Source organism: Orcinus orca, chromosome 17, assembly GCF_937001465.1.
Source record: "Orcinus orca chromosome 17, mOrcOrc1.1, whole genome shotgun sequence".
Taxonomy (NCBI): domain Eukaryota; kingdom Metazoa; phylum Chordata; class Mammalia; order Artiodactyla; family Delphinidae; genus Orcinus; species Orcinus orca.
In genome coordinates this window covers 52,712,690-52,727,066 of record NC_064575.1, presented here as the reverse complement: position 1 = coordinate 52,727,066, position 14,377 = coordinate 52,712,690, and the positions used below count along the sequence as shown (strand labels likewise).

General features: G+C 41.9%; 1 protein-coding gene across 5 annotated transcripts in view; it reads right to left on the bottom strand.

The window, feature by feature from the left end:
• GRHL2 (grainyhead like transcription factor 2) overlaps positions 1-14,377 on the bottom strand; it is a 166,517-nt gene that overhangs the window by 52,192 nt on the left and 99,948 nt on the right. For 4 of the 5 annotated variants that reach the window (XM_033438178.2, XM_033438182.2, XM_049700159.1 and 1 more), the window contains 2 exons: positions 9,467-9,561; positions 2,897-3,010 (listed from right to left, as the gene is read on the bottom strand). In XM_033438178.2, coding sequence (XP_033294069.1) covers positions 2,897-3,010; positions 9,467-9,561 — 209 coding nt within the window. The remainder of the gene's footprint in view (positions 1-2,896; positions 3,011-9,466; positions 9,562-14,377) is intronic. The other variant, XM_049700161.1, reaches the window with a different exon arrangement.

The following is a 14,377-nucleotide window of genomic DNA, read 5'->3' as shown; positions in this document are numbered from 1 at the left end:
TATGGTTACCAAAGGGGATGGCAGAGCGGGGGCGGGGTGGGGGGCAGGGGAGGGATGAATTAGGAGTTTGGGATTAACATATACACGCTACTATATATAAAATAGATAACCTACAAGGACCTACTGTATAACACAGGGAGTTATATATCTTCTAATAACCTATAATGGAAAAGAATCTGAAAAAATATATATAACTGAATCACTTTGCTGTACACCTGAAACTAACACAACATGGTAAATCAACTATACTTCAATTTAAAAAATGGTTTAAAAAAATAAAGTTACCAAAAAGCTCCGGGCTACTAATCTAGTAGGTGGATGCTTATTTGTGCTCAAGAAAATAAATCTTTTTATGTTGTGATTAAAAAAATAAAATAAAATAAAAAACAGGGATATCTCCCTCTCCAGAACTCTCCTGGCCCTTTAATTCTGTTTTCATTACAGTCTTTGTCACTTTCTTCCTCATATTACAGTCATTTACAGATATGTCTGAGTTCTCGGCCCAGCCAAAATGTCCTCTGAGAGCGGCAGACACTCTGCTTGGCTGGTGTGTCTGTAAATTCCCACTGCCTGGCCCAGCACGTGATGTACAGCAGGCAAGCTGCTTGGAGGGGATGACTGCGCCTTTGCCACAGATAATACAGAAGATACTATGACTACCTCCTCCCAAGATGAAAAGGCACTATGGAAAGAGCACATGCTTCAGACAGACATTCCCAGGGTGGGAATCCCAGCTCTGCTGTGCATTCGCTGTGTAAGCTCTCTGGACTTCAACCTCTCCATTATTTAAATGAAAAATGATATCCACTTAAAGTATGAATATTGCATAAGGTATATAAAGCACCTGGCAGAGTGCCTGGTATATGGTAATCACTGAATAAATACTAGCCATGGTACACACACGCGCACACACACACACACACACACACACACACACAGTCTATGAAATCCAAGTATGCGATCTCAGTCTCTGTATACACACAACAGTTGATACATGCGAGTTACAGAGCCCTCAGCAGAATTCAGGCCAGAAACCATGGATACTCCACATTCTAACAAAAGATCAAGCCGTAGGTAGCTTGGATGAGATGGTTTCCAAAGATTATTCCTTCTATATATGAATTAACTCCAGCTTTATAGCTTTTCCTGCCATCCATTACCTTATAAAACTGGAGCAAAGGCGTGGCTTTAAGTTCAATACCAAAGACTCCAGCAAATGTTTACCTTTCCCTTTTAAAGCTTCCTTCACCCACACCACGCCCCAGCAAACACATAAAAATGCCATTTGCCCTGCTTTGCGGTGTGTATCTCAACCTTTCAAGACCCCTCCCAGGAGCCTTCCCCACCCCTTCTTTACTCTGGAGAGCATGGAAGATGCCCTATAATATTCTCTATTCTGCCATAAGATGAGCTGCTGAAACCTGGGCTCTATCTAGTCAAAACATTAGGATATAACTTCTTCTCTATCAGTAATATCCATCAACTCCACTGCATCCTGGACTGTCTTGCAAGCAGAAAGTGGACTCCCTGGACTGCTGATGGGAGGTGGAGGTCAGGGAAACAAACTAGGTCATGAACCCACAGGGCACTCAGGAGTATGGCTTCCTTTGGCCGGTCCTTTGGGTACTCTTTTCATCTTGAAAATCAATATTTACGCATCTCCCCTTCTCCCTGGTGACCAACACTGGAGTTTGGCAGAAAGAGAATACAGTCCATTTAGAAGCATCCCCTTGGAAGCCGTGATTCGTCAAGACTAACGAAACTGTAACTTTCTAAAGCACTTTGCTTGACACACACAGTGGAGCCCCGTAAAAACTGATTAAATCTTTTAGACCGAAAAGAAATGTTGAGGGAGAGAGAAAAGGAAGGAGGGTGAGATAAATTTGGGACAATTTTAATGGTTCTGCTGTGATTTGGTACTAAATGTCAAAACAGTCTTTCAATGAGCATTAACATATTTTCCACAAAGACAGACTGAATAATTTACAGGGTACAAGAAGGTTAGAACACTTACATTTTCTCTAGTTTACTGCCTTTACATAGGCTGTGATCAAAGCACTGCCATTTGCACCATCCTGTCTTTGAAGCTACTAACATTGACATCTGAGGACTGAGGGGCTGTTTCCTACCCCTTAGCAACTGATAGAGTAAAGAGCTAGGTTTGGCTTGCTGACCACTTGTTGTACCTTGAAAAGACAGCACTGGGAAGAGAACGGGCTGAACCACACAGGAAGAAAAGGAAGAAACCTGGACTTAACATGACAGAAGTAAGTCACCCGATATGAGAGCTTTATTTATGTCTCACAATATGAAGCAATTCATGACACGGGCCCCATCAAATGCCCTTATGTCCAGGACAGCTGCAGGGCAGTGCTGGGGCATTCAATCAACTTCATTTTCTTCCTTAAGGATAGAATTGCAAATCTGGAAGAGAACTTTTTACTCCCAACTTTCACTTTTGCTTTCCTGCTCAGCCAGCTGATTCCTCTTAGCACATCCATGTTTCCATCCCTCAGCCTGGGTCTCAGTTCTCAAATGACATCTCCTTGGTATTAGTGCAAAATCAGACACAGAGGCAAAAATAGGCAAAAATATTAAGGGAAATAGGGCCTAGAGGGAATATCAACATGCATCCTCTCATCTGGCATCTTCTCTCAATTTAAAAAATTACATGGAAACTGAATCACTGCGCTGTACACCAGAAACTAACAAAACACTGTAAATCAACTATACTTCAATAAAAAAAATTACATGAAAATCTCTTTTGTAAATGCAATTCATTTATAGCATCCAAAGGGATCCAAAGTGAGAAGAATCTAAATATAAAATAAATATTGCTTATGTGTAAATGTTTACTTCCAATTTACCAGCTTGGTAAATATGGGTTTTCATTTACTGTATTTCTTAAGTTGCAAACGTAAAGCAGGGAGCCACTGTGTACCTTCTGCAACCTCCATTTTCTCGAATAATAACTGTCATCCTTGCTTCGAATTTTTTCATGCTGTGCTTCCTACATTGTATGGCAAAAAGAGTAAGGAACAGTCTTCATTGTTCATAACAGGAAAAAACCAAAGCATAAAAGTGTACAGAAATAATGTAAATGAGTGGGAAAATGAAATTCAGGATACCAGGGAAAGGAGCTAGAGAGAAGTGGGGAAAATGGAGAATAAATGTGTAAGGTATGGAGGAGAAAACGCTGCTATGCCTCAGAGCTGCACTATTAGAAAGCATGCACTGATCTTCAATTAACACAGAGCGAGGTCATAATTAGGCCAATGAGATCACTAATGTTAGGCTAATACACACACACTCAGTTGAAGAGGGCAAGGGATCCAAACAGTCCTCACTCCCCTATGCATTCTGGTCAATAATATGTATGACATCAACCGGGAATGTACCAGGGCAACCAAAGACATGGATAGGAAGAGACCTTTGTGCTGGAAGTGTTGGGTCAGTGGGCCCATCTTTGTTGGTGGGGATGGGGGAGATGGGGGGCAAAATCAGGGTGACTTGATAGAATTGCTTTGCTCAAGGAAATGAGATTCATTTGATTTCTTGCTTTCTAGGTTGTACCCTATACATCTCTTTGAGAAGGAAAGTCATAGCATTCTTTGGTCTAAAAAAAATTACAGATATCCTTCTGTTGGGATGGTTTAAGAACATGGACTCTGGACTCAGAGGGACATGGTTCAAAGTCCACCTTTTCCACTTGCCCAATCTTGCAGAGCCTGCTATGAAGAAAGTTGATATTTAGTGGAATCAGAATCTGAGATGCACAGGAAAATGATCCATGGTGTCTCTCAGCCTCTCTACTTCCCACCTCACCCCAACCAGTTTTCAGCCCTGCCCACCCCCAGTTTCACCACAAAAATCTGTTAACAGGGATGAAAATATGCCTTATCTGTGTCCTTGACTCTAAAACTGCAACAACTTCTGGTCTGAAAGTTCCTCCCAAATACCAAAACGCAGGAAGAACGTTTCCCACCTGATCTTGCAAAGCAGAGGGCCTGACAGCTCCTCTCTCGAAGCCCCTCCTGCAACTCAAGAGAGAGAGTTGGGGGCGGGTGGGGCGGGAGGGTAGGCATCCCTCCAGAGCGCAGTCACTGCGCTTCCGCAAGCAGAGGTGCTGGGCTAGACCACAGCAAAGAGTAACACAGGGCAGACAGAGCTCCATATAACTGAATTATAATACATTTTCTTTTTAAATCATAGAGACAGGGGAATGGGTTAGGAGTGGATTTACTTGTTTGCTTGATTATTTAGCAGTGCTGGTAGTGAGGGAAAAGGAACATTTCACTGACTCAAGATCATTCCGAAAGGCTTAGCAGCAGAGGGTTCATGGAAATAGGCCTCCTTCATCTCAGGTAGTCTATAAACCACGAGAAGGGTGAGGCATAGAAATAGGGGGAAATTGGTATGGTGTTCCAGTGAAAAGACACAAAAAAGAAACTCGTTCCTCAGAGCACTAAGTAGTATCTTAATGCTCAAGTAATTCTCTGTGGTCACATGAGAGAGGCCTTTGTAGCACGTCGAGGTTGGTTTAATCTTGAAATCACTGCGAACAGAGAAAAAGGCTCTGGACACAAATAAGGGGCCTGGTTTCAAGAATCTCCTTAGAAATCGGGGAGAAAGGGGAGCCTATAATTAGGGTTTGTGTGCTCCCGCTTTGGGGGTGATGTCATCACCGGCGCTCGGTGCCAGGAATCTGAGCTCACCACCCTTCAATAATTCAATAGGGGCTTGCCTGGGAACTTCTCATCTCGGGGATTAGTGACCAACAGATCTACTTTGTGGGTACCTGCGTTTGGCTGAGGGGAGAAAGAGAAATCGAAATGACCTTGTAAGTGGGAGTCATGTGAAAGAATGCAGCCCTCTGGTGCTCCCACTAGAATCTTACGGATGGGACCTTAATACTTTGTCAGCCCCTCCCTGTTCCGCTTCCCGCCATTTTCCAGCTGAGAAACTGAAGCTCAGAAGGGGGAAGACGCAAAGCTGGCTATTCCCGCGCCGGGACGATACCTGGTTGCCTGAGCCCCATTTCAGCGCTTTGTTTTCTCTGTCACCCGGTGCCCCAACCTCATCAACTTCCAAGCTTCCACCAGCATGGACGCTCAGAGCCTCACCCACCTGGATGCCACCTGAGTCATTCCCAGGGGCCCAGGGACCCCGGTTCAAGTTACAGGAGCTTCCAGACTGCACAGACCCTGAGGGGAAACGAATGTCCTGCCGGAGACTCTTTCTGCTGCGGGCGTCATTGTGCAGAGACACTGCAGCACAACCAGCAAAACCGGTTCTGGGAGGAAGAAGTCTGCAGTAGTTCTGCCAGAACCGTGCTGCCCTTGAGACTGGCGATCTGCAGTTAATCCCGTAACCTCATTTTCTTTTTAAACATCTTTATTGGAGTATAATTGCTTTACAATGGTGTCATAGTTTCTGCTGTATAACAAAGTGAATCAGCTATACATATACATATATCCCCATATCTCCTCCCTCTTGCGTCTCCCTCCCTCCCACCCTCCCTATCCCACCCCTCTAGGTGGTCACAAAGCACCAAACTGATCTCCCTGTGCTATGCGGCAGCTTCCCACTAGCTATTTATTTTACATTTGGTAGTGTATATATGTCCATGCCACTCTCTCACTTCGTCCCAGCTTAGCCTTCCCCCTCCCCATATCCTCAAGTCCATTCTCTACATCTGCGTCTTTATTCCTGTCCTGCCCCTAGGTTCTATTAACACCTTCCCTGGCCAAACTTTCCCTGTAATTAAATTAAACTAAATGATTAGAGTTTCACGTTCTTTCCTTTCTTCTGTTCCTGCTAAACGAGAGCTAAGAATAGAATATAGGTCAGCAGCAAAAGAAAAGAGTAGTGTCCTGGAAAAATCCATAAATTTTGTCATCAGGCCTTGATGATGCATATGTGGGAAGACTAACAAATACGGGACTGTTTTATTTTTTTAATAAATGCACCAAAACCAAATATCCAAATAGAAGCTATCTTGGGAAGACACACAGATCTCTCAAATGATACTGCCATGGCTCAAAGTATATTTGTAGTGTCTCTCGGGATATTACCCACTTCAAAGCTGGTCTTGTGCCAAAAGCTATACATTATTTTTACCCCTGAAGTCATATTATCCAACTTGTTGGTACACACTCACATTTGGACCCAAGTGGTTTCTGATTTTTTAGAAAATATCCTCAAAGATCAAGATTTACTACCTTTCTTTCAAACAAAGAAGGGCGCAGCAGCTCTCTGTAACGGCACCAACACAAGTTAGCCTCTGTGTGGCCAGTTGCCAAAGGAACCTGGGGAGGTTGGTGGGGTTCCTGACTGGCCCATTCCTCTCAGCCACACGGCGTCAACCTCCCTTGTGTCACTGCTTTCCCCAACACCGAGAGCCAGTAAAGATGTACACGGCATATTCAGTTGTCTGAGGGGGTGCGACTGGGGCGTGAAACTTCAAGTGTCCACGAGGACCAGGCAAGGAAAGTTCCACGATGGAGAAGGCTAGAGAAAGCATTAAAGAGAACAGCTGGTACCTCACAAGAGCTCCTCGTGGGCTTGCAAACACTCGGGCTCATGTTGCCAGAATCTCTAATTACCCAAAAGAATCTGGAAACTTAGGTTTTTGTTTTGTTTGTTTCTTGAATCTCCTGATTATTAAATGTGGGCAAAATATTTTAAAACTTGGAATATAAGTACATAAATGCAGGATACACACGTACATATACGTTCTGTGGAATATATGAAGGCTGCGGGTCACAAATGTGTGTCCTCTGGCCACATGAACTAAAACAACACGTGACACTGAATGAATGTCGCAATCCTAAAGCCTGCAACAGATTTCTGTGTGGATGTTACCAAGAGGAACTCGAAGTCAAATGCAACTGCTCCCGAGAATACGTTCACAGTAAGAAAATCACAAACAATCCCACCGTGAGAGGATTTTATGCCTTGCTTTGTTGAAAACCTTTTTCCCAATCATGTAATTTTGGGTTTTTTTGCAGCCTGCTTATTATAAAATCAATGATATGTTTTTTGGGGTTTTTTTTGCGGTACGCGGGCCTCTCACTGTTGTGGCCTCTCCCGTTGCGGAGCACAGGCTCCGGACGCGCAGGCCCAGCGGCCATGGCTCACGGGCCCAGCCGCTCCGTGGCATGTGGGATCTTCCCGGACCAGGGCACGAACCCGTGTCCCTTGCATCGGCAGGCGGACTCTCAACCACTGCGCCACCAGGGAAGCCCAAAATCAATGACATTTTAAAGAAAAACCTTACATCCTGCAGGTTGAAAAAAAAAAAATCTTCTCAGCCTACCTAATGAAATGGATTTAACTTCTACGGTTTTTCTTTAAAAGCTCTTCCAGTAGTTTGGCAGAAGTATTTGGAGCTATTTTTATTACTCATCGATTAACCCAAACTGCTCACAATTACAACTACCAAATAATAGTTACTGAAAATATGTATTAAAGAAACAAGTTTTGCTACAACAAGCAAGCACTGCCATTTGTCAAAGCAGATGTGACCTTAAATGTGTCAGCCTGGAACAATACACGTGCACAAACATACATATTTCAACAAGAAAAGTGGGCCTTACCTATGGGAAACCCAAGAAAAGTCAACTCAACCCCCAATTAACTACCTCACTGGTTGACCACAGAGCCGCCATCATTCAAGATGTCCCTTCAGGTTCAGGCATTTTCTTTAAAAGGTCCTTATTGACTGCTAACAGTTAACACATTCACCTTCTAGCACGTGTTATCAGATTGCATGATAAGGAAATTTAGGGCTGCAGTTACAGCTTGCTTTACCTTGACAAGGCACTTCCAAGTATAGGATCCCATTGTCTTCCCAAGGGATGGCTCTGCTTGGGCCTGCCTCTCACTCCTCACACACACTGCTGTCCAGCTAATGATTCCCTTACCTCCCTCAGAGACTGGAGTTTCACACGTCGTGCTCCCAGCACATGCTTGGTACAGCAGGGACAATCGGAAAAGTTTGTTTTGTTTTGTTCTGTTTTGGTTTGCTTTACATGAGCGAACTGAGGCCCAGAGAGGTCAGCTGACTTGCCAGGATTCCAACCCTGGGCCCTGATACCATGGCACACACTGCCTTTTCCTTACCCAGCCCAGTAATCTAGCCTCTGGGAGAAGAGAAGGGGGCACGAGGAGAAAGCCTGGGGATTGGGTGAGGAACTTTAAACGGAGGTGGAGTGGGGCCTCGAGGAGAAGCTTTTCCTGCACTTCTGTGCCCATCACATCACAAGGCCTCCTGCCTTCCCTCAGATGCACTGACCCACTGGAACATTCTCCCAGCTACTATGGAGCTCTGTTTCTGCTTGCCCATTTAGGTCACCTTTCTTGGGCCTAAAGCCAATTTCATTTACTTTGTTTTATACCTGAGTGAAATGAGACACTGAGCAATTCATCTTCTTCTCTAAGTCAGGCCCACAAACTCCCATCCAGTTTCCTTTCTCACCTGGCCTTCCCCTGCTTACAGACAATGAAGCATTGAAAGTAGTTGTTTACATTGACCTTTTCATTAATTCCAAGACAAAGTCTTCTAACGCCCTCCTAGATGGTACATAACCGAAGCAGAAAACAAGCTTAGGGTTCACCTGGAACCTTCCCTTTGGTGCAAAATAAGGATCGAGAATCAGAAGGTACAGAACACAGGAAGAAGAGTGGGCATAGCAGCAAAGTTCAGTTTTCATAAACTCAGAGACTCATGGTTGGAAAGCAAATCTGAGTATCATCAAGTCTCACTTTTTTACCCGAATCCATGCAACGGTGGACATCTGGCCTCAGGATGCACCTGGCCAGAGATTTTACTGTTGCCCTTCTTAACCATGCTGGCACCAGACAGAAATAAGAAAAGCTTAAGCTTGAGGTTAACAGGAAAGAAATGGCTCAAGGTCACGGTGGTGGCTCTTCCTCAGGGAGTCAAGTTCAGAGCCCTGCAGCCCTGCTTCCTGCACCCTCCCTTGACCAGATGAAGCCTCAAAGGGGCCGGGGGTCGGGAGGCTCGCCCAGCTGCTTACCTGTGCAGACAGTCGCTCTGAGCACCTTCCTGCCTCTGAAGAAGGCAGCAGTTGGAGAGGTGTTTGGGGAAACTGCAGTGCAGGGAGAAAAGATTTTTCTGGCCCAGTCCTGTCAGCCCCAAGTGCTAAAATGGAGCTTGGGGGCCTGGAAGATCTGGGAGGGACAAGGGGCCTGGCCCGTTCAGCGGGAGGCCACAGGGGAACAGGTACACCCCCTTTCTCCTTGCTCCACAAAAGGCAATTTAGCTGCGCGTAATTGAATGTGTGTGACTCAAGAGAAAGATCATAGGTTCATTTCCCTTTCTTCTGGCTCAAGTTAACAGATCTTTCCCTACTCAGAGGCTCTTGTAAAAGAATCCTCTGCAGAGAAAGGACACGGTATTTAACAGGTGCGACCAATGAATCAGTGCTACCTTCACACTCACCTTAGCTTCTTCATTCACGTCCCAGGTGAAGGAGACAGCGTTATATGCAATCTCTTCAATGTTGCCAATCGTATTAAAGCTCTCCTTGTAATCAGCTGTGACATGAAAAAAGAAAAAGGTAGTAAAAGAATCAGCGTTACTGGGCGACATGTATTGAATTATCATTTTTCCAGTGGGGAAATGGCAACTTGGCCTATTCTTCTGTCTGTCTCCATGGCAACAGTTCAGGATTTGTGCTTGCTGATAATCTTTTACTAATATTTACTCTATAAGAATGTAAGCGTGTTCCTCTATTAAAAGAGTAAACCTAGGTGAAGCAATGTTCCTACCTGATTTGTTCATTAGTTTCCTTTTTAACTCGGTTTATAAATTTCTTCCTCCTGACCAGGTTCCAGAGGAACCACCTACCTAGTTCCTTTCCTACTCACTTTTCTGCCACTGAATTTGGCCGGCAGTGCCAGAGTATTCCATAGGGATCGTTTCATAGGACAGAATATTCTCTTTATCAGCCGGGCAGGGCCTCCGGGGCTTCAGTGAAGAAATCCAAGAGTGCAGAAAAACTTATTTTTTACTTCTTTTTGGATTTAGGTACAGAGAATTGAGTCAATCGTACTCAGCTCATTACCACCACCTGTCCCCTCAAGGTCCTCTCTTATTTATTTATTTATGTAACATTTATTTATTCCTTTTTATTCTCTCTATCCCCCACCCCCAAACACAATAGCTATCACCATGTTTGCTCTGTATCCTTATGAAATAAGTTGGGTTGATTTGCCCGTGTACATAGTTTTCATTTTCACAAATTGTGCCGTACTGTGACTAGGGTTGCCAGATTTAGCAAATATTTGGATCATACTCTAAAAAAGTATTTGTTGTTTAACAGAAATTCAAATTTAACTGGGCACCCTGTATTTTATCTGGCAGCCCTCGCTATGGGCCTTTTCAGACGTTAGTGGTGACCACCAACTACAATTTACTTATCCCCTCTCCCCAGAGATGGACCCTTCAGTGGTCTCCAGCTCTCTGGTACCACAGACAACACTGTGATATTCCTCTGTCTCCACTGTCACTGCCTTAGTTGGTCTTCAGGTCTAGACACGACGTTCCTAGTAGCTTAATCCTCACTACTTCCTGAGGTTTTTAGCTCATGCTTACCATCTAAGATTTTTCCTCTACTCTTGGCCTCCTTGGATATGACATCCTACCTCCACTCCATCCCTTGTGTACTAAGTAAACATTGGCCATGTCCTGCTTGGCTGGCATGACGGCAAGGCCCATCTGCTTTTCTTTGAGGTCTGGTTCACTCACAACTTGATCACCTAATCACATATGTTCTTTCTTTCTAAACTTTCATAATTATTTTTCTAAAATGAAAACTCTAATCATGTGCTTTTATTAATTTTTAAAGGCTAAAACTTACACCATGACCCATCATATGCTTTACAATTAGACCCTGCACACGTCTCTGTGTCATCACACTCCAGCCCCACAATGGGGGCCAGAGGAAGGTTCAATACTAATGATATTGGAGGTCTTTTTGTTTATAAAATCTTTTTGAATATGTTTCTGAGTTAGGATGAGTTATTATGATTGACTTCCAGTATAAAGTGTTCATTGTCTACAAAATTTGACATGTTTCTGGCCAAATGGGCATTTCCTCATCCTGTGTTCTAAGTGGCCCTATCACTCCAGGGCTGGTGGCTTCTTGAGGCTTCAGCAAGTTCTCTATGTTAATGCTGTAAGATTTTGAAGTCTGCTTTCCTAAAATTCACATATCTGATCATTTTTAGATCATTTCCTCCTCATTTATCACAAAATCTAAATTCATGTGATCCTTTACCAAGATTTTAATTACCTTCTCTTACTAATACAACTCATTTTGTTCGTGTGAATTAGGCTGGGAGAAGCAGGACTCCTATTTGATTTTTCTATCCATAACACAAATAATAATAAAACAAAGTCCATAGTAATAATATCAATAAGTTTAGGGGAATTCCCTGGCGGTCCAGTGGTTGGGACTCAGCACTTTCACTGCTGGAGCCCCAGTGGATCCCTGGTTGAGGAACCAAGATCGTGTAAGCCGCGTGGCATGGCCAATAATAATAATAAATAAAATAATAATAAGTTCATAATAATTCATAATAAAACAAAGTCAGTTTGATTTTGTGTTTTTAAAATAACTCCTTATTACTGGGACCTGGATTGCTGGTTAAATTCAGAAAAACCTACTGAGATGTGCTCTCCAGAATGGCCCTCAGACTCACTTCCTATAATGGGTCATGTCAATCTATACTCTGACCAGAATTCTATTTCCCCTCTTTCTCACCAAATTTCTACTTTTGTGGCCAATCCAGTGGGTACAAAGTGGTATGTTGCATTTCTTCTATCACCTATGAGTTCAAGCATCTCTTCACATCCAGGATAGCCAACGAGGTGTCTCCTTATACAAACTGCCTATTCATGCCCTTTGTCTATAATTTTATTGGTTTCCTCAGGGAAACTTTAAAGCAAAAATATCGATCTTTACATTTTAAATAAAGCACACACACTTTAACATAGAAGCTTGTGTGTTCACCACAGGAAAGTTGTTGACCATGAACAAATAAGAAAAATATTTAAAAGCAGGCACAATCTACTCACCCACTACAAACACATCTGTGTAGACTTCATTTTTCCTATCTCAGTCTCTGTCTCCCTTTCTCGAAAATAGGTAAATATTTTTACACAACACTGTAACAATTATTTTTTAATTTGCTTCTTTTCCCTTTAATACATCTTCAGCATCTTTCCATGTCACTAAATAAAATTGTGGAAAATAGTTTTAATGTCCAAATATTATTATCTTGGGTTGAAATAAAATGCTATAACTTTATTTTGCTCCTATTGGACCCTTAAATGATGTATAATACTTTGCTACCTTAAATAGCGCTTCATCTAATTATCTTTATGGCAAAAGAGTCATATATACTTCATTATTTCATTAACATATATTCTCAGAAGTGAAATTAATAGGTCAAAGGCAAATATATTTTTGAGGCTTCTAATTCACTTTGTCAGATTGCTCCTAGAAAGGTTAAAACAGTTTATATTCACAATAACAGTGCGTGACTTCCTGTTTCCTCAAACTGTCTCTTTCCAAGTTGGTATGCAAAGCATGCTAACATTATTTTATTTGCAATTCCTTGATTGCTAAAGGATAGAACAGTCTTCTATTTGCTTTCTGGCTCTTTGTGTTTCTTTTTATTCTTTCTCTTTGTTTTTAAAATTTATTCATTTATTGTAACAGTTTATTGTTCTGTCTTTTGCTCATTTTTCTCTTAGGGAATTCAAATTTTCTTATCGATTTAAAGTAAATACTTAAAGCTAAGCGATAAAACAGAAAGCAAAGGAAAACGATTTTATACGCTACAAGTTTAAAAAAAGGCTTTATGACTATATTTCAGATGATTTTAAATGCAAAACTGTGCTTTCAGCAGGCCAGCCAGTTTCTTAAAATTTTGAAAAGAAAATAGATCACTGAACTTAAAGGAACTGAGTTCCCTGATTCTTTATAGCTATTTGTTTTAAAAGATAGTCTTACAATTTTGTTTTGCAATTTTTAATAAGCATTTTTAAAATCATAAATCAATCATAAATTTTAAAAGCAAATGCCATATCTAGCAGTAAAGAGAAATCAGAACGGTTTGGTCAAACACCTAACCTACATCTTTTTAAGTTTTTATTTTTCCACACCTTCTCTACCTGAAAAATTCCTCCCCTAAAAAAATATGTTAGCTTAGAAAAGTAAAGAATTTTAAAAACAAATGCAATACAAACACAAATAAATGCTTTCTGGGTCTTGCACAGGGTCTCTGTCAGTTTCTCTCTATCATGTTCACTTACTCAATCAACAAAGGTATTGAACAAATATTTACTGTGTGTTCCCTATATACTGGGCAGCATCCTCACGCTTAAGAAACAGCAGAAAATAAGACTAGGTCCCTGATCTAACAGCACTTACAGTTCAGAAGGAGACAGAATACAAATAATTAGACAAATAAATAAATGAAAAACATATTACGTTTAATATGCTTTTTATGCTAAAAACAAAAAAAACAAGACTGGTCAGGCTACTGTTTATTGGGTGGCTACATTACCTTGCTTATTTCCTTCATACTACATATCAATGTTTTATTTATTTGTTTATTTATTTAACACTGCCATTTCCCATTAGCTATACATGCTATGTAAAGGCAAGGAACTTAAATACTGCTACTTTCTCAGTGTTTAACATTATCCAGATAAGATGCATTCCATAAATTTGTTGAGTAAATGAATGAATAATGGATCCATGAGCAGTCTAAACAAAAATATAACTAAGAGACTAATGTCACACACTCCTCTTTAACCTTATAAAAGACATATCTGTTCTTTTCTACCCCTTTGTTTTTAGTCTCTAAGCCACTCACCTATAGATGGTGAAACAGCTCTGCTATCATATGGTGACTGTCAAAGTTTTGTACACGACTTACACACATTGATATTGCTTTGTCCACATGCATTTTAGTCCAATAAACAAAATGCTAATAGATGTGTCTCCTGTTTCTGAAAACTGTCTTAATGTCCTTTGATAACTGTTGTTTGCTTAAGGGTTCATGACCCTTGGTGTAGGAATAAAACCTCCACAACCTGTTGTTAACTCTTCCTGAATTTATTTCCTCAAGAAAGTTTCTCAAACCCAAATTTTGTAAATGCTGATAGCTGCAACCAGTAAAAGGTATTGTAGGACTTCCCCAGTGGTGCAGTGGTAAGAATCCACCTGCCAATGCAGGGGACACGGGTTTGAGCCCTGGTCCAGGAAGATCCCACATGCTGCGCAGCAACTAAGCCCGTGCGCCACAACTAGTGAGCCTGTGCTCTAGAGCCCACGAG